The sequence below is a fragment of the Mangifera indica genome, chromosome 18 (genome assembly GCF_011075055.1).
Source record: "Mangifera indica cultivar Alphonso chromosome 18, CATAS_Mindica_2.1, whole genome shotgun sequence".
NCBI classification, from domain to species: Eukaryota; Viridiplantae; Streptophyta; class Magnoliopsida; order Sapindales; family Anacardiaceae; genus Mangifera; species Mangifera indica.
In genome coordinates, this window is record NC_058154.1 from 11,501,220 (window position 1) to 11,525,257 (window position 24,038).

At 35.1% G+C, this 24,038-nt stretch overlaps 5 protein-coding genes across 8 annotated transcripts; 3 read left to right on the forward strand and 2 right to left on the reverse strand.

Moving 5' to 3' along the window:
- The first annotated feature begins 975 nt into the window (after positions 1–975).
- LOC123201441 lies at positions 976–4,598 on the forward strand. 2 transcript variants are annotated; one of them, XM_044616951.1, is made up of 8 exons: positions 976–1,197; positions 1,398–1,510; positions 2,068–2,146; positions 2,517–2,545; positions 2,970–3,063; positions 3,440–3,529; positions 3,638–3,827; positions 3,934–4,598. In XM_044616951.1, exons 1-8 carry the CDS (start codon positions 1,048–1,050, stop codon positions 4,350–4,352), a joined length of 1,164 nt encoding a protein of 387 aa, XP_044472886.1. In that variant the 5' UTR covers positions 976–1,047; the 3' UTR covers positions 4,353–4,598. The 2 variants fall into 2 exon arrangements, with proteins under 2 accessions (XP_044472886.1, XP_044472887.1); XM_044616952.1 differs by having other exon boundaries at positions 978–1,197; positions 3,946–4,598.
- A 763-nt stretch (positions 4,599–5,361) lies between these two features.
- On the forward strand, positions 5,362–7,971 carry LOC123201455 (chloroplastic lipocalin). The gene is made up of 5 exons (XM_044616969.1): positions 5,362–5,648; positions 6,210–6,330; positions 6,713–6,952; positions 7,238–7,528; positions 7,623–7,971. Exons 1-5 carry the CDS (start codon positions 5,557–5,559, stop codon positions 7,911–7,913), a joined length of 1,035 nt encoding a protein of 344 aa, XP_044472904.1. The 5' UTR covers positions 5,362–5,556; the 3' UTR covers positions 7,914–7,971.
- A 1,462-nt stretch (positions 7,972–9,433) lies between these two features.
- Positions 9,434–11,105, reverse strand: LOC123201519 (protein LHCP TRANSLOCATION DEFECT-like). Its single transcript, XM_044617067.1, has 2 exons — positions 10,745–11,105; positions 9,434–9,832 (listed from the first exon to the last, which is right to left on the reverse strand). The coding sequence occupies exons 1-2, from the start codon at positions 11,006–11,008 to the stop codon at positions 9,575–9,577; spliced, it is 522 nt and encodes a 173-aa protein (XP_044473002.1). The 5' UTR covers positions 11,009–11,105; the 3' UTR covers positions 9,434–9,574.
- A 2,905-nt stretch (positions 11,106–14,010) lies between these two features.
- Positions 14,011–16,668, reverse strand: LOC123201432. 3 transcript variants are annotated; one of them, XM_044616940.1, is made up of 2 exons: positions 16,386–16,668; positions 14,011–15,347 (listed from the first exon to the last, which is right to left on the reverse strand). In XM_044616940.1, the coding sequence occupies exon 2, from the start codon at positions 15,235–15,237 to the stop codon at positions 14,749–14,751; it is 489 nt and encodes a 162-aa protein (XP_044472875.1). In that variant the 5' UTR covers positions 15,238–15,347; positions 16,386–16,668; the 3' UTR covers positions 14,011–14,748. The 3 variants fall into 3 exon arrangements, with proteins under 3 accessions (XP_044472875.1, XP_044472874.1, XP_044472876.1); XM_044616939.1 differs by having other exon boundaries at positions 16,390–16,662; XM_044616941.1 differs by lacking the exon at positions 16,386–16,668 and adding an exon at positions 16,010–16,028.
- Positions 16,669–17,763: 1,095 nt separating this feature from the next.
- Positions 17,764–23,138, forward strand: LOC123202178 (microtubule-associated protein TORTIFOLIA1-like). The gene is made up of 6 exons (XM_044617998.1): positions 17,764–19,007; positions 19,518–19,709; positions 20,138–20,237; positions 20,333–20,952; positions 21,041–21,916; positions 22,608–23,138. Exons 1-6 carry the CDS (start codon positions 18,309–18,311, stop codon positions 22,803–22,805), a joined length of 2,685 nt encoding a protein of 894 aa, XP_044473933.1. The 5' UTR covers positions 17,764–18,308; the 3' UTR covers positions 22,806–23,138.
- The last annotated feature ends 900 nt before the right edge of the window (positions 23,139–24,038 follow it).

Sequence of the window (24,038 nt, forward strand, 5' to 3'; positions counted from 1 at the left end):
CAATAAAATGCCAATCATGCTTAGTGAAAGCACACTGTTAATTACATTTAGATATGAAAATTTGAAGAAGTCAAGGAATCTCATAAAATCTTCTCACCTAATCCATTATTTAAATTGCATAATTTGATTACCCGTAAAACTATGTATATTCACTTTACATACATAAATATGTACGTATTTATATGTATTATCATATGATTATATGATTTTAAATTAAAAATAAAACAATACCCAATCATATGATGACCGTATAAATGTATATATATTTATATATCTAAAATGGGTACGTATAATATTACTCTTAGATTAATAATAAAATTATATGTACCCACTTTGGATATACAAATATATATATACTTATATGTATTATTATATAATTGAATAATTTTGAATTAAAAATAAAATAATATTTAATCATATGATGAGATATATAAATATGTATACATTTGTGAACGTAAAATAAATATACATAATATTACTCTTAAATTAATAATATAATTATGTGTATTTACTTTTAGATTGCTTTTAGAGTAATCTAATACTTCTTGCAACGAATAGAAGTTGTCTCAATACCACTAATAAACTATGCTTGATGTATTATTTTGACTTTTATCAATCTTTTAACCTATGTCTTTCTTGCATATGACTTAACATAGGACCACTGAGTTGAAAATATTTATGGTTAGATATTGTTTATAAATATATATAATTTTAATTATGTCATGCTGATATCACTAATTTAACAAATCGATCAGACCAGTTGAGTTATGGGCTGACCCTTTAATTGGGGCAAGGCCCGATCTAGGTCTAAAGGTACCGTTTATTACATACAGAAATTTAATATTTTTTTCTTTATTTTGAAGCCCTTATTACTCCAATTGTCCTTTTTGGGCTGAGGCTTGGTCCATTATGTTAGAAAAGAGTTTCCTTTTGGGCCTGAATCCCAGCCAGTTTCTGGGTTAAAGACAGAGAAAGGAATCGGCGGCAGGCACAAGTGGAGTGTCAGGAAGCAGAGAGAGAAGAGAAAGAGAGTTTGATTGATGTGTAATGATGGATTCATCGAAAATTGAAAGTCTTGAAGAGAAACTGAAGACTCTTTTGGCTCAGCTTCAAGCAGAGTTTGGAGTTTTTGAAAGGCTTGTTTACAAGAACAAGAATCAGCACAGGAGGTCCTCTTATTTTCAATATCTTCTGAAGGTTAGTTTTTTTTTTTTTCTTCTTCTTCGTTGTTATTCTAAACTTTCTGGGTTCTGTTATCAGAATTCATATGTTATGATTAGATTGTTGTTTTTTGTATGTGTGGCTCGTAATGAATTGTTTAAGATTGAATGTCAATTTTCTCAGCCGCCAAACGGAGAATAAGCTCTATTTAATAATAAAAAAAAATTGGATGTTAGGTGAGGAGGGACTTGAGGCTTTTGCAATCAACTAAGTTGGAGGAGTTATTAAGTTGTTGCTTTCAAGTTATCACTGGGAAGAGACCCAAACAAAAGGTGCATCTTTTAGAAAGGTATATTTTTTTCTTATATATATATGTATGTATACACACACACACACACACACACACACACACACACACACATATATATGTATTATATTTCTCTGTAATTTTACTGTAAGCAAACCGTATATGAATATTCTGAATTTGAAGCAGTAAATAGTGATTAAATTATTGACAGGTTAGGAAGAGGAATCCCTGATTTTTGATGAAATAAGTTTTCTGAAATAGGCACTTAATCTCATCTGTTAACGATCATTCCACATGCATTAATAGAAACGTATGTTAATTGATATGTTGGTACACTGTTGTTTTGATTATTCAGATCAATTTATGAATGTTAAAGGTAAGGACTAAGTGCTTGTATCTAAAAGATCCTTTAATATTGCATAAGGTGAAGAATGCTATTGAGCAATAATTTATTGGCTTACTGATATTCACTGAAAGTTTTGTCACATAAACTACCTTGTTTATAATTTTGTTCTGCACTGTTTTATTTGAGATTTAAATGATTTTGTTCAGATAGATATTATCTTTAGGAGTTTACTTTGTTTATTTATATGTCTCAGTTTGAAGAGAAGAAAATGTGATGGTGGAAAATATAATTTTATGGAGAGACTTTTAGGAGCTGCACGTTTACTGTCACAGGTGTGGATCCTTTCTCATCAAGCATATTACTCTTGTGTAGCACTATTATAGTTAATCATTGTGTGTGTTTAATTGTTCAGGCATGTGTTTCTTTATATAAAGAAAATCTTTTATTTCTCTTTGTTAATGGTCTAACATGATTTTGTCAGATTTTGCAATTCTAATTACTGTCTATTTCTATTAGAGGCTTTCCACTTTATGCTCATTCACTAAAATAAGGAAATTAAATATAATTTCTGGAAATAGGTTATGTGTTCTGATTTTCTTTCAATCTAAAGATGGTGTATATCTGTGCATATGCTTGAACCATAATTATACAGTGTGAAACTGCTTGGATGGTGTAATCATCTATGCTTTGTTTTTGTTGCAGATGGTAGAGCCAATGTTGAAGGCAGCTACGTATCCTTTGTTTGACATTTTTAGCATGTGACTACATCAGTGATATTTGAAGCACTGTTACATTTGTGTAGTCCATGAGCATTACTCATTGTTCTTGATTTAGTTTCCATAATTTATTAGTAGCTCTTAACTTTTTTCTCGCTATCCACTTCTTATTTGGTGGTTATTTTCGTTGTAATATCTTGATAAGGCACCATATATTTTTTTCATCATGATAGATGTAAAAGCATGAGTTTCCGCTCTGGTTTTACTTGCTTTTGGAACGTCATTTTAATTTAGGTGCACTCTTTTCTTCTCAAGAGAAGGTATGCTGAAAAGTTATGCCCATACGTGTGGCTTGTTTAGTCCTGTGGTTTGTTAACTTGTCATGTATGTATAGAAGAATTTGTATCATTTTTTTTTCTCATCCTTGACTATTCTACAGAGAGATATCTACTTTGCTAGCTCGATCATTTTTTATGTCATTTTCCCTGACAATTTTGGCTTTGCTTGCACGCCTCCGTGTCTTGGTTCAACAAGTAAGTTTCAGTTCATTTTCCCAATATCGGTTAGATTTCAATTTGTAAGACGGTGTCAAGCTAGGTACAAGTTCTTTTTGTCCTATAAAACTTTACATTACAATTAATGGATTAGGAATTTGATGTAGATATGTTGATGCTACATTTATAGATTTTAACCAAGTAAAACTATGAATACGCCTAGGGTTCAATTTGGGTGAAAATGCTAGACTAACTTCCATCTTTTCAGATAACTTTGGTATAATCTTGCTCTTCCCTAAAACATTGGTAGTTTTTTGGCCATCCTCAAAGAATTTGACATTGTTGGTTTCACTGTTGGGTATAGGTTACAATTTTATGCTTTTGCAAAATTATCCTGTGGTTGTTTGTTGTGCAGATTTTACTGGATATTGTTTCAGTATTCAACGCTGTATCTTTGCTATCCCAAAAGAAGCAATCAGTGAAAATAGCCCAGGAAGGGATTGAGGTCTGACTGTGTCTCTCAAATTTGCAAGTCATTTTAGTGAAAATCTTTTCTCTGATCCCTATTGCTTATAGATAGATCCTTACTCCTTTTCCCTTAACACTGTCACAGGTATATAGGGAGTTTTATCCAGCAAATCAGGAATATATCACTCTAGAATCTGTCTGGAGTACAGACAAGTTTATATTACTTGAGAAGTCAAATAAGAGCAATGTCAACAGTCAAGAAGGGGATTCTGGAAGCAAAATCCCTGTCGGAGATTCTGCTGTACCGTACCAAAGTCTTGAGGCTTTTCTTGGGGGTAAGAATTTGTGTTACTGGCAACTCTTTGCATTTTATATGCATCTCCAAGTTTTGGTGTTCTTTTGGCTGACTTGTCCTGTGCGGTTCAATTTTGTTTACTGTTGATGATGAACCAGATTCTGAGAAGGTGAATAACAACCGTGCTGCTGCAGAGCAACCAACAACTAATATTGATGAGAATAAAATCAATTTGCTTGCAAGCCTGAGTGACGATGGGAAGCCGGTTGACAGTACTCTGAAATTAGGAGAAAATTCAGGCACATCTGAAACCCCTTGCCATGAACTCACCTCGGAAGGTGGTTTGCTTGTTGTGTCACACTCTTCTCCGAGCTCAAATCCATCAACAGTCAAGTCTGGTACGAAGAAAGTGGCGTTTGTGTCTGTGTCGGTCAAAAGACCTGCACCATCAACATCAACTTCGTTGGATCAGAATATAAAGGAAATTGAGAAGAAAAGCGATGAACCGGAAGATAAATTTTACAATCTGCTCACTGGTGGAAACTTCAAAGATAGTCTCTTCTGATCATGTACCAGAGCAAACAGCAAACCTGCAATTCTTTTCAACACAAAGAATGTCTTGTATCATTAGCTTTTACCCTTTTTTCCCCTTCGTTTATAGAAGTGCAGAAAAAAGGTTAAAGAGAATTTATTCATCCCATTTTCTCTGCATTTCTTACAGTTTTGTTTTATTATCACTTTCAGAGTTTAGAAGTATAGACGCTGTACGTATGGGATTAAACAAGTTGAATGAGAAATTTTGTTTAGCTAATATTTTGCCTTATAGATTCCTCTTCATTCAATCTATGGCATGAATTGGGACCCTAAAATAAGCTCTATTTTAGAATGTTTTTGAGAAAATAAAATGTAATTTAAAGAAATTGGTAAATTTTTTGTTTAAGGTAACAGGAATTTCTTTAACCAGTTACATGTAAGGGTGGATTTGAGCCGCATTAGTTCAGTTTATATCTATTGTTTGATTTAGTTCAGCTTATATCTATTGTTTGATTTGAATGAGTTAAATTTCAGTTGAATCTCTAATTTGGTAGTTTAATTAAAGTATGGTTTATTTGTTATTTTAGTTACATTGGTTATTCTGCTAGTTAAGGGAGGGTTTGAATCGAATTGAATTCAAGAGTTTAACTACAGTATTGAGCCAAATTGAGTCGAAAATAAATAAAATGATATCATTTTGATGTATATTAATTAAAACAATATTATTTTAATTGATTTAAATCTAATTTTTTTATACTTATGAGTTTGACAGACTAAACACCCTTCAAGCTTGAGTTCAACAATATTAAATTCTCAAATTTGAACTTGAATTTGAGTTAATAATCTCGGTTAGAATCCAACTTTAATATAGGTGATAACGTTTATCTCTCAATAAAATTAATTATTTTATCGGGAATATTTTAATGATATTATATACTAATTCAAATAAGATCAAGCCCAATTCGGCAATAAACTCAATTTGGATTGAATTTATATAAAAATAAAAAAGGATGTTGATTATCCCAACCATAGCTGGTATTAATTGTATCAACTAGCGTGGAAGAAGATATTTCTGGCATATTTGTGAAGGAGCACAACGGTAATTAACTGAACTCAACTGTAGAACTCTTTCTTACTACTGATAAAGCATCAATCAAGAACGATTGAACCTGCTTCAAAGATAAAAAGAGAAAGAGTTCCAAGTACGAACACATTGAAGCCAAAGATCAGAAATTATGCACAATATGGTAAATGTTTTACATCAATTATCTCCTGTTACTCTCGTTCGATGCAATGCTTCTTCTTCTCCTCCAACCCCCAGCTCCAGGTACCAAAACCCCACCCACTTCTCTTCTCCTTATTTACTTGGGGTTTTTTTCATTGAATTCTTGTTTATATTCTTTGTTTCTCTTGTATTTGTTTGGTCTGTGAGGTTTTGATAATGGGAAAAATATTGTGAAACTGGGTAACCATTGCTTGTTTCCAGTTCTGGGTTTGTGGGTGTTGTTGATCACTGATACAGAAAAGGTTGTGGTTAATTGCTATGTGGGCTAAATCTCAAAATTCATGTTTGCTTAGATGGTTTTAAATTGTTGTTGACAGGAATGGCTATGGTTTATGAGCAATGTTACTTGCAACCATTTGAGTACATAATTGGGCATATAGATGATATGTTCTTTGATTCAAAATCATCAAATCACATGATAATATATCATTTGTGTATCTAATTGTGTATTCAAAAGTGTGTGCACATAGTTTTATTGTTCAAGGGTTGTGTTTTTCCATAATATTCTAGTTCTAGGGAAGAGGCCAACACTGCTTCATGTTTGCCTTTTTTGAATGTCTCAACATACAAGAGTTAATTATTTTTTTTGGTCTGCTTCCGTAGGGGAATTTCTGAAAAAACGATGGTAAAATGCTCCTTTGACAATCACATTCTGACAAGCCAAGTAAAGCATGCATTATCTGGAATTGCTGCCTCCATATTTGTTCTATCTCAAACGAATCAGGTTTGTTGGTTTTATTATCTCTACTGCTGTAGGCTTCTAGTGTGAGTTTATCAGTTCATAATACAACCTTTTACTGAGATAAAACTTCGTTGCTTTTTGTGAAGAAGATGAACAATGAGGTCTTTCTGATTATTTATTGGGGATTATTTCATTGAACTTTAGTCTTAGACCGGAACTATTGGAGAAATTTAGTTTTTTCAATGGATTATTCTTGCACTGAAGCTGAGAAGTTTGTTGAACAGGTGTTTGCTTTTTCAGTTCTTCATTCTTTTGGTTCATGTATTATGCATTTCTTTTCTTTCTAATAAACTGAAAATTGATTTGTACAACAAATTCATAGGCAAGAGATATTACTAAGAATTATTCTCATTTTCCTTGAAAGGTTGGTGCAGCAGTTATATCTTATCCAAACAATATATGCCAAATTGCAAGTGCAGCAGATAAAGAGCCGACACTTCCAATTGATCAAACCTCTGATGGAAGGAATGGGAAATTTATGATGATGAGAGGTATGACGGCAAAGGATTTTGACCCCGTCCGATACTCTGGAAGGTGGTTTGAAGTTGCTTCACTCAAACGTGGATTTGCTGGGCAAGGTCAAGAAGACTGCCACTGCACTCAGGTAAACATTAGGCCAAAGAAATTGCCATGTTGAGTTAAAGAAAACCTGATGTTTTCCTCGTCCATCTGACATGGTTCTGTTAGCTTGAAATCCAATTCTGGATCTGGAGTCTGCTCTTTTAGGCAAGCATTTGAAAATTTCTGTAGATACTAACTGGTCTGATTTGCTGCAACAAGTGATTGATTCTGTTGCAAAACTAAACTTATGGTGGCATTTCTTATACAGTTTATACCCTTGAAATTCGAAAATCTGAATTGTAATATATCTTCATCTATCAATATGCAGGGTGTATACACATTTGATATGGAGGCACCCTCTATTCAGGTTGACACCTTTTGTGTTCATGGGGGCCCTGATGGATACATTACTGGAATAAGGGGGAAGGTTCAATGCCTTCCAGAGGAGGAGTTGGAGAATAGTGAGACCGACCTAGAGAAGCTAGAGATGATTAAACAAAAATGTTATCTTCGTTTTCCCACATTGCCTTTTATTCCTAAGGAGCCTTACGATGTGATCGCTACTGACTACGATAACTTTTCTCTTGTTTCCGGAGCAAAAGACAGAAGCTTTGTTCAGGTAATCAGCAATGCGAAGAAGACAATGTGTGTTCTTGAACATTATCATTTCAGATCTCTAGTCTAAAGTTTGTTCTTTGCCATTGACATTTCAGATATACTCAAGAACTCCGGACCCTGGACCTGCTTTCATTGAAAAGTACAAATCTTACTTGGTGAATTACGGATATGATCCAAGCAAAATCAAGGATACTCCACAGGATTGTGAAGTAATGTCTAATAGTAAGCTAGCTGCAATGATGTCCATGTCTGGAATGCAACAGGCTTTGACAAACCAATTTCCTGATCTAGAACTGAAAGCCCCTATTGAACTTAACCCTTTTACTAGTTTATTTGACACTTTTAAGAAGCTTGTTGAGCTCTATTTTAAGCAGTCACTGAAGTAATTATCTCATTGCACTTTGTGTAATTCTTGATCACTTAATGAAAAATTCTTTGTAATAATGAAGATTAGTCACTTTCAGATTAAGATAATTGTAGTCTGACCCAAAAATTTTCACTGGAATCATCTACCTGGAAACCTTACAGAACAATTCTGGGTTTCACCCTTGATAGTTGATAATATGAGCCTGTTAAACACATGTTTTTCTAGTGTTAGTTTTGTGATCACATGCCAGACTTGCTGATTTAACTAATACTTTTAACATTTCCTCATATCTAGCTGGTTCGAGCTCATTTTCTAGCAAAGCTTGAATGAGCCCCAAGGGGAGCTCAAGCTTAAGTTTGTGCCTAAGAATTTTGTATCGTCGAGCTTGGGAGATATTCCACTTGTGAACTTGAAAATTTTTGATTTAAATTGATTAAAATGATATCGTTTTTAATTTATACGTATCAAGATGATGTCATTTTGATTAATTTTTGGCTTAATTCAATATTGTAGCCAAACATGAATTGACTTGGGGGGAGCTTGTTGAACTTGAATCTAGGCTTAAGTTCAACTTTTTCAAGTTGAGCCATATTCGAACTAACCTAAACTTGAGCTCAATTCGATTCAAATATAATCATTTTCATATCCTAATATATGAAATAAAATTAGCTTGGAATAGAGACTTTAAGTTTCTATGAAATACTGATCGATTGATTTAATTATTTACTTTATCTTTAATTCAAAATCATTTAATTAGTAATTCATTTTGTTAATACAGAAAGTATTACTCTGCCGTATTATATTCGGGTCATTCATTAATAAGAAATATTTTAGAAGGTTTTCAAAAAAATTATTGGAAAAATACCTATAGAGTTTCAACCCTACTAAATACTATATTTGTATGTATACACACTTTTATGTCAACACAAGGAAAAATAATGCCTTTTTGGGTGCTGCTGAAGCCATTTGGCGTTGTATTTTTGCAAAAGAATTTGTCTGTCTTACCAAAAAATGTAAACACTAGTCTAGTCCATGAAATTTTCATCTCATTCAAGACATCAAATTCATTCTCAGACACGGGTGGATCCAAACTAAGCCCGAATTCAAGCTAGGGATTTTGAGTTGAGCTAGCTTGATGTTGTTAAGTCACTGGAAAGCCGCCAAAAAATCCAACTTCTTTGGCGGTTATTTATCTTCTCCAACCATTTTTTTATTGGTAATGGTGACATATTCATCTTCTCCAGTTTCTTTTTTTTCTGACAATTTCTCTTCTTTTTCATCTCCAACTATTCTTATTTCTCCTCTTTAATGGCTTTTTGACAACTCGTTGTAAGCTTGAGCTCGAGCCAGATTTTTTGGATTTTTGTTGAGCTTGACCAGCCCTTGTTTGGGCTCAACTTGACACGAATCCGGCTTTATTTACATATATACAAATACACATTTTGCGGTATTGTTGGCATGAAAGGAAATATCTTTTCTTGGCATGAATTTAGTTATAGCAGATCAAAGTCTAATCTAGCATGAATATAATCAAGCAAGTGAAAGAAAAAAAAGAAATAGAAACTTACTTGATTAATTGAATTACCAATAATATTTCAAAGTCAAACTCACAGACCACAATATGAAGCTTAAGATATCTGAAAATCAAAATTGAAACAACAGTAACAAGAACAAATAAGATCATGCCTTCTGAACTGAAAAACCAAGGATGAAGTCTTTGATTTCGTCGTTGGCAGCTCTATCAAGTGCAGTCTTTCCATCCACGTCCTTGACAGTGTAATTAGCTCCAGCTCTCATAAGCTCTTCAATTTTTGGTTTGTCGCCCTCTGAGGCGGCGAGCATCAGTAAGATGTCAACCGGGTGGATACTTTGGCTTAAGAGAGCCTCCATCTTATCATATGAACCCTCAACTGCAAGCATCCCCATGTAGTTGAAGTACTGCAGGGCAAAATTTGTTTCTTGCTGTTATCACTTCTGAAGAAACTAATTCATATTCACACCAAAGTCTCTTTGAACAATCAGATTTGCTAACCAAAGTATGTTCCTCAGAACAAATAAATGATCATGAGTTGAAAGAATTCCCTTCTACACATTCCATATATGTTTCCATTTAGTAATAGGGATTAGCTTTACTCTCAAACAAAACCCTAAATTCTAAACCAGATCTAACTTCTATCAGCATTTGAACATAAACCCTATAGTTCAAACACTAAAATTCTATTAAACAACAATCAAAGAAATTTGGTTCAAACCGGTTTGGTTTATAAAACGGTTAATATGGGTTGATAAATTTTTAGAAAAACAGTACATATTTATGTATGTATAAAACTATATTTGACAATTGTCATTTTTTTATATGTTTTTGTATATATATTTTATATTCATTTGGATGTTTATTTCGTATACTAGATAACCATAACTCAACTATTATTTATTAAATATGAAATACTTGAAAGTGAATGATTCTCAATAGGTTCAAAATATAATCTAAACCAGAGCAAATCCTATTTTTTCAGTTTGATTTAAAATTTAAAATGGTTTGATTTCAAACCCTTTTTTTAAGTTTGGTCCAAAAAAGGTCTTAAACCTTATCAAACTGAACCGTGCGTACCCTTTAAAGCAACCTATAAATCTAACTCAAGTTCAGGCTCAGAGTGTCACACATTCAAATTCACACAAACAAGCAATCTAAAACCCCCATTATTTTCCTCAAACCAGAGTAAACTATCACTAACTGCAATCTAAATTTCAACACACCCTTATCTAAAATACACATGTGAACTTAAAAGCAAGCAAAATGGAAAAAAAAGAAAAGATATGCAGATGGGTCTATGATAAAAGAGAATGAACCTGCTCAACATCATCTCTATCAAAGTCATCACGGGACTGGCTTCCATAAATTCCAGCACCTTCAGAATCAACACCATTTTTACCAAACTTGAACCAGCACTGAGCTTTGGACCCATTGGAGGTTCCCATTTTGGGGGGTCGAAGCCATTTGAGATTGTTTTTGGTACCCAGAAACTGGGAGCTGAATTTTGGGAGAGAAGATTGAGGATTTGAAGGTTTTGAAGTAAAGGGTAGGTGAGTTACAATGCATGAGATTGAAGCCATAACTCAAGACTAGATTTTTATCTGTTAAACTACAAATCTCCTGAAGCTGGGTTTATCACCTTCAGTGTCTATCTACACGTGTGTTTAGATGAATGTAAGAGGAAGAAATAATCCTGTGTGGATGATACCTCAAAACGCTTCTGAGAATAAGGATCTGGACCGTGATAATTTCTACTTCAGCCTTCAGGCCCAGGTTCAGTTAGACCGATAGCCTTTGTATGATAATATGAGTAATATCTGAATTCTGATATATCATTTTCAATTTTCATGGTTGATATTATGCAAGGGTTGTGAGTTTATTGATGGCCAAACGACTATTTCCCACCCAAGGTTTGATGTTTTCTCAAATGTCTCTCTTTTAACTATGGAAATACCAAACACCCACCCATGACCGGTTAGATTTAATAGAACCCTAACGCCTAAAAATTTTATCTCTTTTTGCCTCCCTAAACTTTAAAAACTAAAATTTTCCCTCAACCTAAGTTTTAAAAAATCGCAGTTTCACCCAAGGGTTTGGTTTTGAAATCTCCGGTAACCTCTCCGGCTCCGTTGTCGATGACCTCTCCCTCCCGAAACAACCTCTCCTTCCGACGATCTCTTTCCTCCCATTTGGAGGTCCGATCGGCGTCGGAGTCGCCTTGGGAGACAAAGAACTTCGTCGGGGAAGACGAAGTTCTTCGTCTTCCCAGACGAAGAAGATGGCTTAGTCTTTGTCTGGGAAGACGAAGTTCGTCTTCCCCGACGAAGTTCTTCGTCTCCCAAGGCGACCCCGACGTCGATCGGACCTCCAAATGAGAGGAAAGAGATCGCCGGAAGGAGAGGTTGCTTCGGGAGGGAGAGGCCGTTGGCAACGGAGCCGGAGAGGTCACCGGAGATTTCAAAACCAAACCCTAGGGTGAAACTACGATTTTTTAAAACTTAGGCTAGGGGAAAATTTTAGTTTTTAAAATTTAGGGGGGCAAAATTATATTCTATTTTAGTTTATTTTTAATATTATAACGAAAATGATGATTTTACCCTTACCACCATTAGGGTTTTGTTAAATCTAACCGGCCATGGGTGGGTGTTTGGTGTTTCCATAGTTAAAGGGCAGAAACTTGAGAAAACATCAAACCTTTGGTGGGAAATAGTCGTTTGGCCTTTATTGATAAATATAGGATGTGACTAGAGATGTCAATGGGCCGTGCCGGGCCGGGCCGGCTCTAGCACGACCCAATGGGCTAATGGGCCGGGCCGGACCCGAGGCCCAAACAGTAACGTGCCTTCGTGCCGGGCCGACCCATTAAAATATGAAGGCCCAAGGCCCGACCCATATAATAACGGGCTTTAATTGGGCCGGGCCGGGCCTTAATTGGGCCTCCATTTGATCATAAATAATAAAATTATGATATATAATAGGATTCTCAGGAAGGGAAGCAGCTATCGTCATTAAATTTATTTGATATTAAATCTATTTGTAATATTTTGTAATGATAAAATTAAAATAAAATAAGATTAAAAATATAATAAAATAATTGGGACTGAGAGTTTGAGATATTGAGAGATTGAGAGTTTGAGAGATTGAAAGTTTGAGAAATTTATAATTGTAATTGAAAGTAAAAATTAAAAATTTAATAGGTTTTTATAGGGAAAAAATTAAAAAAATTAAGCAGATGCTGGTCTGCTTCTTTTTTGCCTTCTGCGAGGTGCTTCTGCCTCAAAGAAAAAAATTAAGCAGAAGCAGCTTCTGCGAGGTGCTTCTGCCAGCCCATGGGTTTAATATTAAAGCCCAAGGCCCGGCCCGATAAGTCCATAGGCCTGACCCGACATGCTATAATATCAGGCCGGGCTTTGTCGTGCCCGAATTTTTTTTCGTGCTTTGGGCCGGATCTCTATTCGACCCGACCTAATTGACGTGTCTAGATGTGACAAACTTGGTTCGAATTTAAAATAATCAGTTTGAAATTGAATTTAACTTACTCGATTAGTGATGAGTTCGCTATGAATTTACCAAAAAGAAAAAGAGTTGTCTAATTTGTCTAAAAAGAAAAAAAAAGTTGTTAAAAAAGAAAAATTTATCATTAACTTTTCCACATTTGATTGAATGGAGCTCAACTTAGGACCATCCTTACTTGAACTCGGATTGTTCTATCCAAGTCATGATGCAAGCTGACTTGGATTGTGTACACCCCAAATGTTACATAACAAGAAATTCTTTCGTATATATACTTTTACCCCTTCTTAATCCAAGCTTAATGTCAGAGTTTTAAATGAATAAATACCGATATAATCAATAAAATGCATATATAATAAAGAAAAACATTGATTGTGTGTCCCCAAAGGATATTTTAAATGATAAAAGAAAGTAAAATTTTAAATATAAAAGTAAGAGTTCAAATAATTGCTATTAACTTCATGCGAACATAGATAAACATTCAACATAAAATCTTTGAAACCCTAGTGGGAAGATTTTTAATTAATTTCTGCCATGCCCTGGCCATACCCGAGAAGCACTCAAGTTGCTTCACCAATCGTCACCCACCTTCTTTCTTTTCTTTTCCATTCAAGACATGAAAAGCAAGCAACAGCTTTACTGAAAATGTCCATGAATTTACTCATCCTTCATTTTCAACTCTTCCCTTGTTTACTTTTTATCGCATACTATTTGGTTAGCAATATGGGAAGCAAGTCAGATTTCATATAGATGACAATCAATTTCTGAGTAAACGGTGTTCATAATGCACCTTAAATGTGCTGCACCAAATGTTTACGAATGGGCGCAACTCTTGTCAGAAATTTAATTGTTGCAGCAGCAGACACATAGATACTGTTGTTGTATTAAGAAGGACGAGTGTTTTGGGTTGAAAGGTTATTTTTAAATACAAAAATTCTAAACAGAATAACTAAATAATGTATAAATGCAATATTATGTGTATAAACTTATATGTATTTTCACGTAATTGAATGTTGTTTTATCTTTAATTTAAAATTAATTAATCATATGATGACACATATAAAATATGTATCTATTTGTGTACTTAAAGTGAGTACAAATAATTTTATTGAAGGTATAAAGACACAAGTAACCAGCAGACTCAGTCTTCATTTGCACCCTAACATAACAGCTTCACACATCAGTAGATTTGTCAGGAGTCCATGTCAGCATGACGTGAGATATTTCTTGCAACAAATAGAATGAACATGTCACCTAATCCTGTCAACTCTACTTTGGATAAAGAACATGAGGTAAAGAAGTCATGTGAAAACATGTGTATAAGGCCAATCAACTAGTGCTTCAGACTCAAGGCAACTTCCCCACCAAGACTAGGCTGAAAACAATCCAGTCTTCAACTACATCCTCTTATCTTTTCTTGACTAACTTAAACCAGACAAAACATGTATAAATCCAGCAACATTGCTGCAGAGCTTGCAGAGAAAATGGCTATGGACGCTCATGTAGAAATCGGTACCAGAGGTACCGTAGGATCCCTCATAATGAGAGAAATTGAGCATTTTAGCCAGCTTGAAATAAGCAGCCAAGATAGCTCAAGGCAGCCTCAGTCTGTTGTAGAAGACATTGCTTCCTCTAGTACCCATCCTAGACCAACTATGGCATCTGCATTGAGAACACAAAAGAAGCAACGGAGGAGAGCTAGCAGGTTACCACGCGTATGTTCTATGGTGGAAGTCTCAGACAACAGTCGACCAATCGGGATTTCAAGTCTTAGGAGCCTGAAGTCTGATACGAAGAAGTTGCAGGCTTAGATGGTACTCTCAGATAGTTTTGAGAATCCAAGTTTCTTGAGTTTATTGGTTATAGGGCTAGCCCATGCTCTTTCCTGGTGCCCACATTTTATGTCTACAATTTCCACAATATTAGATGCTTTCTTGCCATTTTTCAGCAGAATAGGAGTTCTGTCCAAAGAAATGTTATCAGAGGCCAGCATTGGGATTCGATGGGTACCCTTGTTATGGCCTTTTGTTTTCTGGGGAATTTCATGGCTTTTATGATTATTGTTATTGCTGCTACTGCTGCCACCACTTGTGCTTGCTCCATCTAATGATTTTCTTGGTTGTAGTCTTTTAATAGAAGTAGTGCCACAGGAAACTGAAACAGGATGAGATCTTGGTGTCTGTGGGGCAGATTTAACGGATTCCAGTTCCTTAGTCATCAGAGCACTGATTGTTCCAGTAGTGCCAACCCTGATGGATCCTCCACCGCCCTTTAAAGCTTCTAGTTTCTGATCCATGTTTCTCTTTAGTCTCAATATAAAATCTGAGATGATGTAGTCAATTATATGAAGCTCTTATCCCTCAAAGTCAGCTGGAGAAAGATCCTAGTCAAAAGGACTTCAAAAGCCTGTAAAGCAGTAGCACCACACAATGCACTATAATGTAAGTCATATTTTCTGTCTGAAATATAGCTTATACTCTCACATTAAAGAATGTACTTTTGCAGCACAGCATAGAGTTAGATCAGAAAGCTAAAAAATTCAAGGGGAAAAAATGTAGCATTCCTAATATTCTCCAATTTGGACACAAAGTCCATCAAAACACATCTTTAGCTTATGAGTTCATAAAACTATTTAACCATTATTCTTTTATCATTCTCAAACGATGTGGGATTCTATAAATAGTCAACATCCTTCCTGCACTTTGTCATTACAGGGGTTTGTCTAGGCAGATACAAAAAGGAGGTTGATTCCCAGTGGACTTTAAGTGCTTACACATACTCACTTGAAAATTATACTGGGATTATTTGGAAAACGCAGATCCCATAGAAACACAACAAAAATGAATATATTCAAAGAAAAGCGAACCCAGAAAAAGTAAGTTTGATTACAAGGTTGGATCTGGCATGAAATCGGGCAGCGATAGCGACAAAGAAATACCAAGAAGAATTTTTATGGAAATTGATTTAAGAAATCAACCATACAAGAAAATTCTAGCTACCAACCAACCACAAGTAGCACCAATTAAATGAATTCCTGCAAGCCCCCTTTTAATTTCAAGCAACATTACCAGAACTCCAACTTCCAGAAATGCAAACTAGGAAAGCTGAGACAAAAACCAAGTTCTTTAACAGCTACTTAAAACAAATGTTTCCCTGCATAAACCCAGAATTCAACTTGGAAAATTTTTTCAACCGACTTGATCTCAAAGAAATTTCATCTAAAAACAGCAGTCAAATCAAACCAGAAGCTCAAAATTGAAGAAAAAAAATTTTCATACAAGAGACATCAAATCCTCAAAGTCACAAAATGCAGAATAAATAAAGGCTTCTAAAACACAGCACAAATTCACAACTTTCAAAACCCAAACCTCAAAAACAAGCCAAGAGTCAAACAATCCAAAAAACAAGTCAGCAGATCACAAAGATATGAACTTTGAAGCATACCCACCAAGCAATTGAGGCCTGTCACACTGCACTTGAGCTGCTCAGCAAAATTCTGAAACGACAAGAAAGAAAATGAAAAGAAGACCAAACCAACCTAAAGTCTTTATTTTACTGTGCTGTTGTGAGTGAGATCTCAGACAGGTTTGAAGTAAAATACTAAAAATTGATACAAGACATGTGAGATGATGTCAATTTCATGAACAAATCTAATCTCTTTCTAATGAAATCTAACTTTTTACACACAGTTTGTGCCTTTATATGCAAAGTATCAGACTAGTCAACAGAGGCCAATTATGGTGCAGTGAAGGAGATTCAGACCTACCGCATGTATGTATATATATATTCTCATTTATGTATCCCTTGTAGGTGTACCTTTACATAAATTTAGTTTCATTTTCTATCCATATCCATGACAAAGATCAAGAAGAAAGATAAATAAATTTATATTTAATATATATGATTGTTGAATGATTTGTTAGCCATACTTAGAAGGAAAAAGGTACTATGATTTATCATATAAAAATATTAAATTAATAAAATTATGTTTTATAATGATTAAAACAATAGAAAAAATAATTTAGAATATTTGACATGTTAAAAGATTGAATAAAATTTATATGATTAGCTATTTTTAATTAAAAATAAAATAATTAATTATATTTAATTAAATAATTACATATCAACCTTTGATAAATGTTAATATCCATTTTACAGTTAAAATAATTATTATAATAATATTTTATAAATCCTTTTAATATTTCCACATAATTCATGCCAGAAATCTGTGTTCAATTTGTATACATATCATCACAAAAACCTGTCCAAGCATTATTTATAATTAATTCATATAAAATTCTAAATAATCAACCATTTAGCTAGCTGTAATATCTAACCTAAAAATATTTAAAAAATCACAATGAAACACATTAAATTTATAAACATTATATATATTTTATTTATTTATTTATATTTCGATAGTATAGTTCATTTAGTTCAAATATGGATTTGAGGCCCCTGTTTATGATAGTTGAATTACGTATTGTATCGTATATTAAAAATTTAATTTATCGTATCATATATTGAGTATCGTATTATATTATATAATATAACTTTTCAAAAACAATTAAAATATTAATAAAATAATAAAATTATAATTAACACATCATTATTTTGAAAAATATAATAAATATTTTTAAAAATTTAATATTACTCATATAAATCTCTATTATATAATTATTTTTATTAAAAAAATATATCTATCTGTATTAATAATATATATTATATTATATGATATATTTATTATATTAATTTAATATAATTTATGATATAATTTATTTTTTTTATATTGTATGTATGATATTGATCATATTAATAACTATGCCCTCACCTGCTAGACTAGAATCCGGCCCAGACTCCACTTTTTAATTTTTCATCTTGCTCTTCTCCAAGTCTCTTTCTCTTTATCTTCTTCTCCTTCATTTTTTATCTTTCGTTTTTTCTTATTCTTCAATATTCTTCTCCCCGGATCAAAGTGCAATATGGTGATGGCAAGTAGGTTTTTTTATGGTTTCTGATGAAGGTTTATAGTTTGGGAATTCAAGATGTGGAATATTTTGTTTTATATATATCTAGAGTTTTAAATATATAAAAAATTCTACTTTATTATTAAGCTTGAAACTTGATCTATCTGGTATTCATTCAAATAAAAGGGGCGCCGTTTCATGCTTCAGTTTTCCCTCACTTTCACGAGTAACAGTAACAGATCTTAGTTCATCCACGCGTTCCCCACCTTCATCTTCTTCATCTTTCTCTTTCTGTCTGTTCATTTTCATCTCTATAGACTTCACATTCACTTTCACATTCTGCATTTTCTCTTTAATTGTACCCCATTTCTTCAATTTTATGTAACAAAACAAAACCAGAATGAGTTCTCAACCATCTACCAAATCAGCTGGAAAACCTTCAAAATCCACTTCCCAAGCGCAGCAAAACTCTTCCAGATGCTCTTCTTTGTCTTCCCACTTAGCCATGGTAGAGCTCAAGCAGAAAATCCTCACCTCTCTATCAAAACTGGCCGATCGAGACACTTACCAAATCGCCATTGAAGATCTTGAGAAGACCGTTCAAACCCTCTCTCAGGATTCCCTTCCCATGTTCTTGAATTGTCTTTATGAGTCTTCCAATGACCCGAAGCCCGCTGTGAAAAAAGAGTCGTTAAGGCTTCTGGGTCTTGTTTGTCAGTTGCATACTGATTTAAGTTCCACTCATGTTACTAAGATTATTTCTCACATTGTTAAGAGGTTGAAAGACAGTGATTCGGGGGTCAAGGACGCTTGTCGCGATGCGATTGGGTTGTTGTCTAAGCTGTACTTGAATGGGACGGAGGAGAACAGTGGGAGTGTTGTCATGTTGTTTGTAAAGCCTTTGTTAGAGGCAATGAATGAGCAGAATAAAGGGGTGCAATCTGGTGCGTCTATGTGTTTGGCTAAGATGGTGGAATGTGCTTCGGACCCGCCTGTTGCGGCTTTTCAGAAGCTCTGCCCTAGGATTTGTAAGTTGTTGAATAATCAGAATTTCCTAGCCAAGGCTTCTCTTTTGCCTGTCGTGGGGAGTTTGTCTCAGGTCTGTTCGTAATTTTGTTTTTTGTTGATTGGTTTATTTTGGGACTGATTAGTCTTGGCAATGTGGATTGTGTTTGTAATGGTTATTTTATATGTATTGATATTCCTCATTGTGTGGTCAACTACAGTATGTATGGTTGAGGCCAGCTTGAGGAGTGATTTTGTTGCTCATTGATCGATTTATTGAGGGGTTACTGGTTTTAGCAATTACGTTTTTGATTTATTTTTTGTGAGGTTACATGTTGTATATGATGATATGGTTGACATTTTGAGGTTGCTTTGATTGATGAAAAAAAGAGGAGCATTTGGGGTTGTGACTCAATTTTCAGTTGCATTTGATGATAATGTGTTAGTTTATAATCACTCTAAATTTGAAACCCATCTTCTCAATAGTAGTGCGGTGTGGATTCTATACGCAATGGAAGTATGAACTAGCTAGTGAAATTTCATATGGTTTAAGATTTTCCTGAGGAGTAATGTGAGGGATGTAAAAGTATATTGCTCGTTGCAGGTGGGAGCTATTGGACAACAGAGCGTGGAGCCATTGCTGCAAACTATTCATGAGTGTCTTGTGAGTACAGATTGGGTTACACGTAAGGCGGCAGCAGATGCTCTAAGTGTCTTGGCAATGCATTCAAGCAATTTGGTTACAGATGGTGCTTCTTCTACACTAGCAGTGCTTGAAGCTTACCGATTTGACAAGGTAGATTCTTGAGACTCTTCTCTTCTTGCAATTATCTTATTTTTACAGTTTTTTTCATTCTTTCTTTTTTCAGATCTTTCTCTTATGTCTGGATACACTATGTAAATGCAATATCTTTTCGGGGTTGCTTATTCGAACATCATTCTTAATTGGACATTAACACATTGTGCTTGTTAGTAGTCTGTACTTGCGACAAAGATATATCAGGACTTTTTTTTCTTCTAGAAAGGAAACACTGTAATATTTGACATCATTGTTCGGGATTTTTATTTGCTTTTTATAAAAATTTAGAGTTTGGCAACATTATGTTATGCTTGAGAGCTTGGGAGTTTACTTAAAAGAGTTTAGGGAATAGGTTTATGTTAAGGGGGAATTTTTCTTTGGGATAACCATTATGTTCAATTAATTAATTATTGCTGGCTTTGCAGATAAAACCTGTCAGAGATAGTATGACAGAGGCATTACAGTTATGGAAGAAGATTGCAGGAAAAGGAGATGCGGGGTCAGATGACCAGAAAGCTTGTCATGGTAAGCATGTCAGTAATATTTCTCTTCCTAAATGATTCTTCAAAATCTCATTTTCTCTATCTCATTCATCCTCTTCTTTATAACTAATGTTACAGATGGTGACACTCCTGCATTGGCCAAGGACTCAAAAAATTCAAATCCTAGTGACAGAAGATCAGAGCCATCAGCCAAAGGTCCAGCTAATGGTTTGTCCCCTACTTCAGATTCTCTTTCTAAAGGCAAAGGTGGAGGCATTTCACACAAAGCGGTTGTAATTCTAAAGAAGAAAGCGCCTGTCTTAACTGACAAGGAGCTAAACCCAGAATTTTTTCAGAAACTTGAGACTAGGGGTTCAGGTGATTTGCCAGTTGAAGTAGTCGTTCCTCGTAGATTTCAAAACATTTCAAACTCAAACAATGTGGAAGAATTAGGACCAAATGATTTGGATTTGAGGGGAAGATCTAATCGCATAGGTAACATGTCAGATGAATTTTCTGGGTCGCATAATAGTAAAAATCGAAGCATTGACAGAGGAACTGCTGTTGTCAGTGAAAAAGACCCAAAATTGAGGGCATCTGATGTTGAACGGGAGTCATCTGGCAATTGTGCTGGTTTTTCTAAAACTGATGGCCAATCTGAAGGATCCTTCATTAACAACAAAGGGAATTGGTTGGCTATCCAGAGGCAGTTAATGCAATTGGAGAGACAACAAGGCCATCTCATGAGCATGCTACAGGTATTATTGAATTTCACATCAAGGAAACGGCTCCTTTAAAGTTTTTTAGGATTGGTATGAATCATTAGATGCTTAACTTATATTGCAGGATTTCATGGGTGGGTCTCATAATAGCATGGTAACTTTGGAAAACAGGGTTAGGGGCCTTGAGAGAATTGTTGAAGACATGGCACAGGATTTGTCAATATCATCTAGTCGAAGAGGGAGTAATTCTGCAATGGGGTTTGAGGGATCTGCTAATAGACCTTTAGGCAAGTACCATGGCTTCACTGAGTACTCTGGTGCCAAGTATAATGGGCGGGGTCCATTTGGGGAAAGATTTGCTCAATCAGATGGTCTTTCTACTGCCATCAGGGGTAGGGGCACTTCTTGGAGATCTGAAATGTCTGATGCTTGGGATTTTCAGGCTTATGGTGCTTCCAGAAATGGACAGGTTGGTTCTAGAAGAGCTCCAGGTGGTGGTCCCAACAATGTTAGATCACCTAAATCGGAACACGAGAGTGATCAGGCCAGCAGCAGGAGAGCTTGGGATAAAGGGTGTGGACCTGTTAGGCTAGGTGAGGGACCTTCTGCCAGAAGTGTTTGGCAAGCTTCAAAAGATGAAGCCACCTTGGAAGCCATTCGGGTGGCCGGGGAGGATAGTGGAACATCTAGGTCAGCCAGAGTTGCTATTCCTGAAATGACCACAGAAGCATTGGGAGATGCTAATGTTGGGCAAGAGAGGGACCCAGTCTGGATTTCATGGACTAATGCAATGGATGCCCTTCAATCAGGTGACATGGATACAGCTTATGCCGAAGTTGTATCTACTGGGGATGATCTCTTGCTTGTGAAGCTAATGGACAGATCGGGACCTGTTATTGATCAACTCTCAAGCGAGATAGCAAATGAGGTCTTTCATGCTATTGGACAATTTCTACTAGAGCAGAACTTGTTTGACATTTGTTTGTCTTGGATTCAGCAGGTATGACCTTTCCTTAACATTCATTTTTCATGGAGGCAGCTTAGATTTCCAATCTCTGTATCTTACATGCATTTCATGGCTTCCCAGTTTAATTTATGGAACTGGGTGGTGACCATCTATGAAATGGACATTTCACACTTTACAATAAAACTGGTTTACGATCAATTATTGGCTTAGCGAATTTTTCTTTTTATCAAAATGTAATCCCCCTAACTAGTTTTCTGGAGCATGAAATTGTGAATTCCATTTCTGTATATGTTTTAGTGAATCTACTTGAGAAATTGGTGAATCTTTTGAGGAATAAACTTTTGTAATTAATTAACCTATTCTGGGATATGTACATGTAATATAGGACATAAGATTTGCAATAGACTACTTTCCTTATTGGTGATATATACAATATCACCATTAGTGTGCCTGACATGCAATGTTATCTTGTCTAGACAATTAACATTCGTGTTAAGGAAAATGAAGGACCAATTACAATTAAATTTTTCTTGGTCTGAGATTTGTTAGATTATTTTCCTTATTAGGTGATATCTACATCTTTGTTTACTCTTCTTCCTACTAGCTGTTTATTTTTTCTTTGTAAAACAATATACCGTGCTATATCTATAATACGTTCCTCATAAGTTTTTGCCTAGGCATCCTATATTAATTGCCCTTCTATTACTTTTGCTGTGTTGTTTAGTTGGTAGACATAGTGCTGGACAATGGACCTGATGTCTTGGGCATTCCGATGGAACTGAGGAAGGAGCTGTTGTTGAATTTACATGAAGCTTCTTCAGAAATGGACCCACCTGAAGAATGGGAAGGTGTGGCACCTGACCAACTTTTGTTGCAGTTGGCTTCTGCCTGGGGAATTGAACCGCAACAGTTTGAGAAGTAGTTAGCTGAAAAAGGCAACTGGTCGGGGGATTTTGTGTATCATTTACACAGTAATTGAACAGTGTAAGATTTCAGAGGAACATGCAAATTTAGCACTGTGCATCAATATGTTGAGTGATTCATTTGGAATGATTTGTTGGGCATTCTAATGTTAAACCATGCTGTGGCGGATGATGCTTTTCATTTGATGTACTTGCCATTTTTGAAGAAAACACAGACTAGAAGGACGAAGTAACAAGCTTTCCTTGAAAATGTAGCTAAAAACTGAAATCATTCCATCCGTTAAAAAACCATCTGTTATCTATAAATTTTTGATATTTCTGAACGTGGGTAATTGCCATCTATGCTATTGAATTGCTTTGCAATATCTGTTTTGGTTTGAAATTGCCAATTTGTGATGCAGACTGCAAAATTGGAGGCCAGTTAAGTCTACCAAGACAGGCTGAACAAAATGCAGGGTAAACTGAAAATAGAACTGAATATGAAGTAAAAGAATCAAGTTGCAATTTCATTTTTAACATCAAAAAACAGAACCTATTTTTGCAAGGAGCCACTCTTGGAGATATTAAGCATCTACCATACACAATGTTATAATTCTCTCCCTTGCTATCATCTTGGTCACAATTCTCACAAAACTTGCACCTAAGGAAGAAAGCATACTTCATCACATCCCTGCTTTTGGCCATGCTGTTACTTTCACATCTTCATCAGGGAAGAAAAATCCGAATCAACCGAATACGCCAGACAGATTCCCTAAACAACAAAATTCCGGGTAGTTTCGGTGATTGGATCAGCATATAAAATCGTTATATTTTCCACCAAAAACCATTCCCATTCTTGCACAAGGACCATCTATTTGGCAGAGTACCGGCTTTGAGTACACTTAGCATCGACGTTCAGATCAACGCTAAGAATATTCTTCCCTTGGATTGGAAGGGTTTGGACATGCACTGGACAACTATGGCCTTGGCGACTTCGGCTGACTCACTTGGACCTTCTAAGATTACTTCATCATGAACCTCTTTTTCCAATAGTAATCAGTTTTCACAGCATAATTCAAAGTTTAGAGCATTCCATGCAAAAGTGTACAAATTTCTGGCATGAACTTGATTCAGCAAAAACTAGAATCAACTAGTATTCAGTCTGGAGGTGCATCGAAATTTCAAAATCATAACACTTATAGAGCGAAACACCAAGTCGCAATCACAGTGATTGGAAAGAAACTAAAATGCCA

What these genes read in the sequence shown, in the direction of transcription:
- LOC123201441 (XM_044616951.1), top strand. Translation starts at nt 1,048, where the DNA reads ATGATGGATTCATCGAAAATTGAAAGTCTTGAAGAGAAACTGAAGACT. An exon ending in CTGCACGTTTACTGTCACAG is followed by an intron (nt 2,147 to 2,516) that starts GTGTGGATCCTT and finishes TTTTTGTTGCAG; the next exon opens with ATGGTAGAGCCAATGTTGAA. An exon ending in TCCGTGTCTTGGTTCAACAA is followed by an intron (nt 3,064 to 3,439) that starts GTAAGTTTCAGT and finishes TTTGTTGTGCAG; the next exon opens with ATTTTACTGGATATTGTTTC.
- LOC123201455 (XM_044616969.1), top strand. Translation starts at nt 5,557, where the DNA reads ATGCACAATATGGTAAATGTTTTACATCAATTATCTCCTGTTACTCTC. An exon ending in CCTCCAACCCCCAGCTCCAG is followed by an intron (nt 5,649 to 6,209) that starts GTACCAAAACCC and finishes CTGCTTCCGTAG; the next exon opens with GGGAATTTCTGAAAAAACGA. An exon ending in TTCTATCTCAAACGAATCAG is followed by an intron (nt 6,331 to 6,712) that starts GTTTGTTGGTTT and finishes TTTCCTTGAAAG; the next exon opens with GTTGGTGCAGCAGTTATATC.
- LOC123201519 (XM_044617067.1), bottom strand. Translation starts at nt 11,008, where the DNA reads ATGGCTTCAATCTCATGCATTGTAACTCACCTACCCTTTACTTCAAAA. An exon ending in ATAGAGATGATGTTGAGCAG is followed by an intron (nt 9,833 to 10,744) that starts GTTCATTCTCTT and finishes TTTGCCCTGCAG; the next exon opens with TACTTCAACTACATGGGGAT.
- LOC123201432 (XM_044616940.1), bottom strand. Translation starts at nt 15,237, where the DNA reads ATGGATCAGAAACTAGAAGCTTTAAAGGGCGGTGGAGGATCCATCAGG.
- LOC123202178 (XM_044617998.1), top strand. Translation starts at nt 18,309, where the DNA reads ATGAGTTCTCAACCATCTACCAAATCAGCTGGAAAACCTTCAAAATCC. An exon ending in ATCTCATGAGCATGCTACAG is followed by an intron (nt 20,953 to 21,040) that starts GTATTATTGAAT and finishes CTTATATTGCAG; the next exon opens with GATTTCATGGGTGGGTCTCA. An exon ending in GTTTGTCTTGGATTCAGCAG is followed by an intron (nt 21,917 to 22,607) that starts GTATGACCTTTC and finishes TGTGTTGTTTAG; the next exon opens with TTGGTAGACATAGTGCTGGA.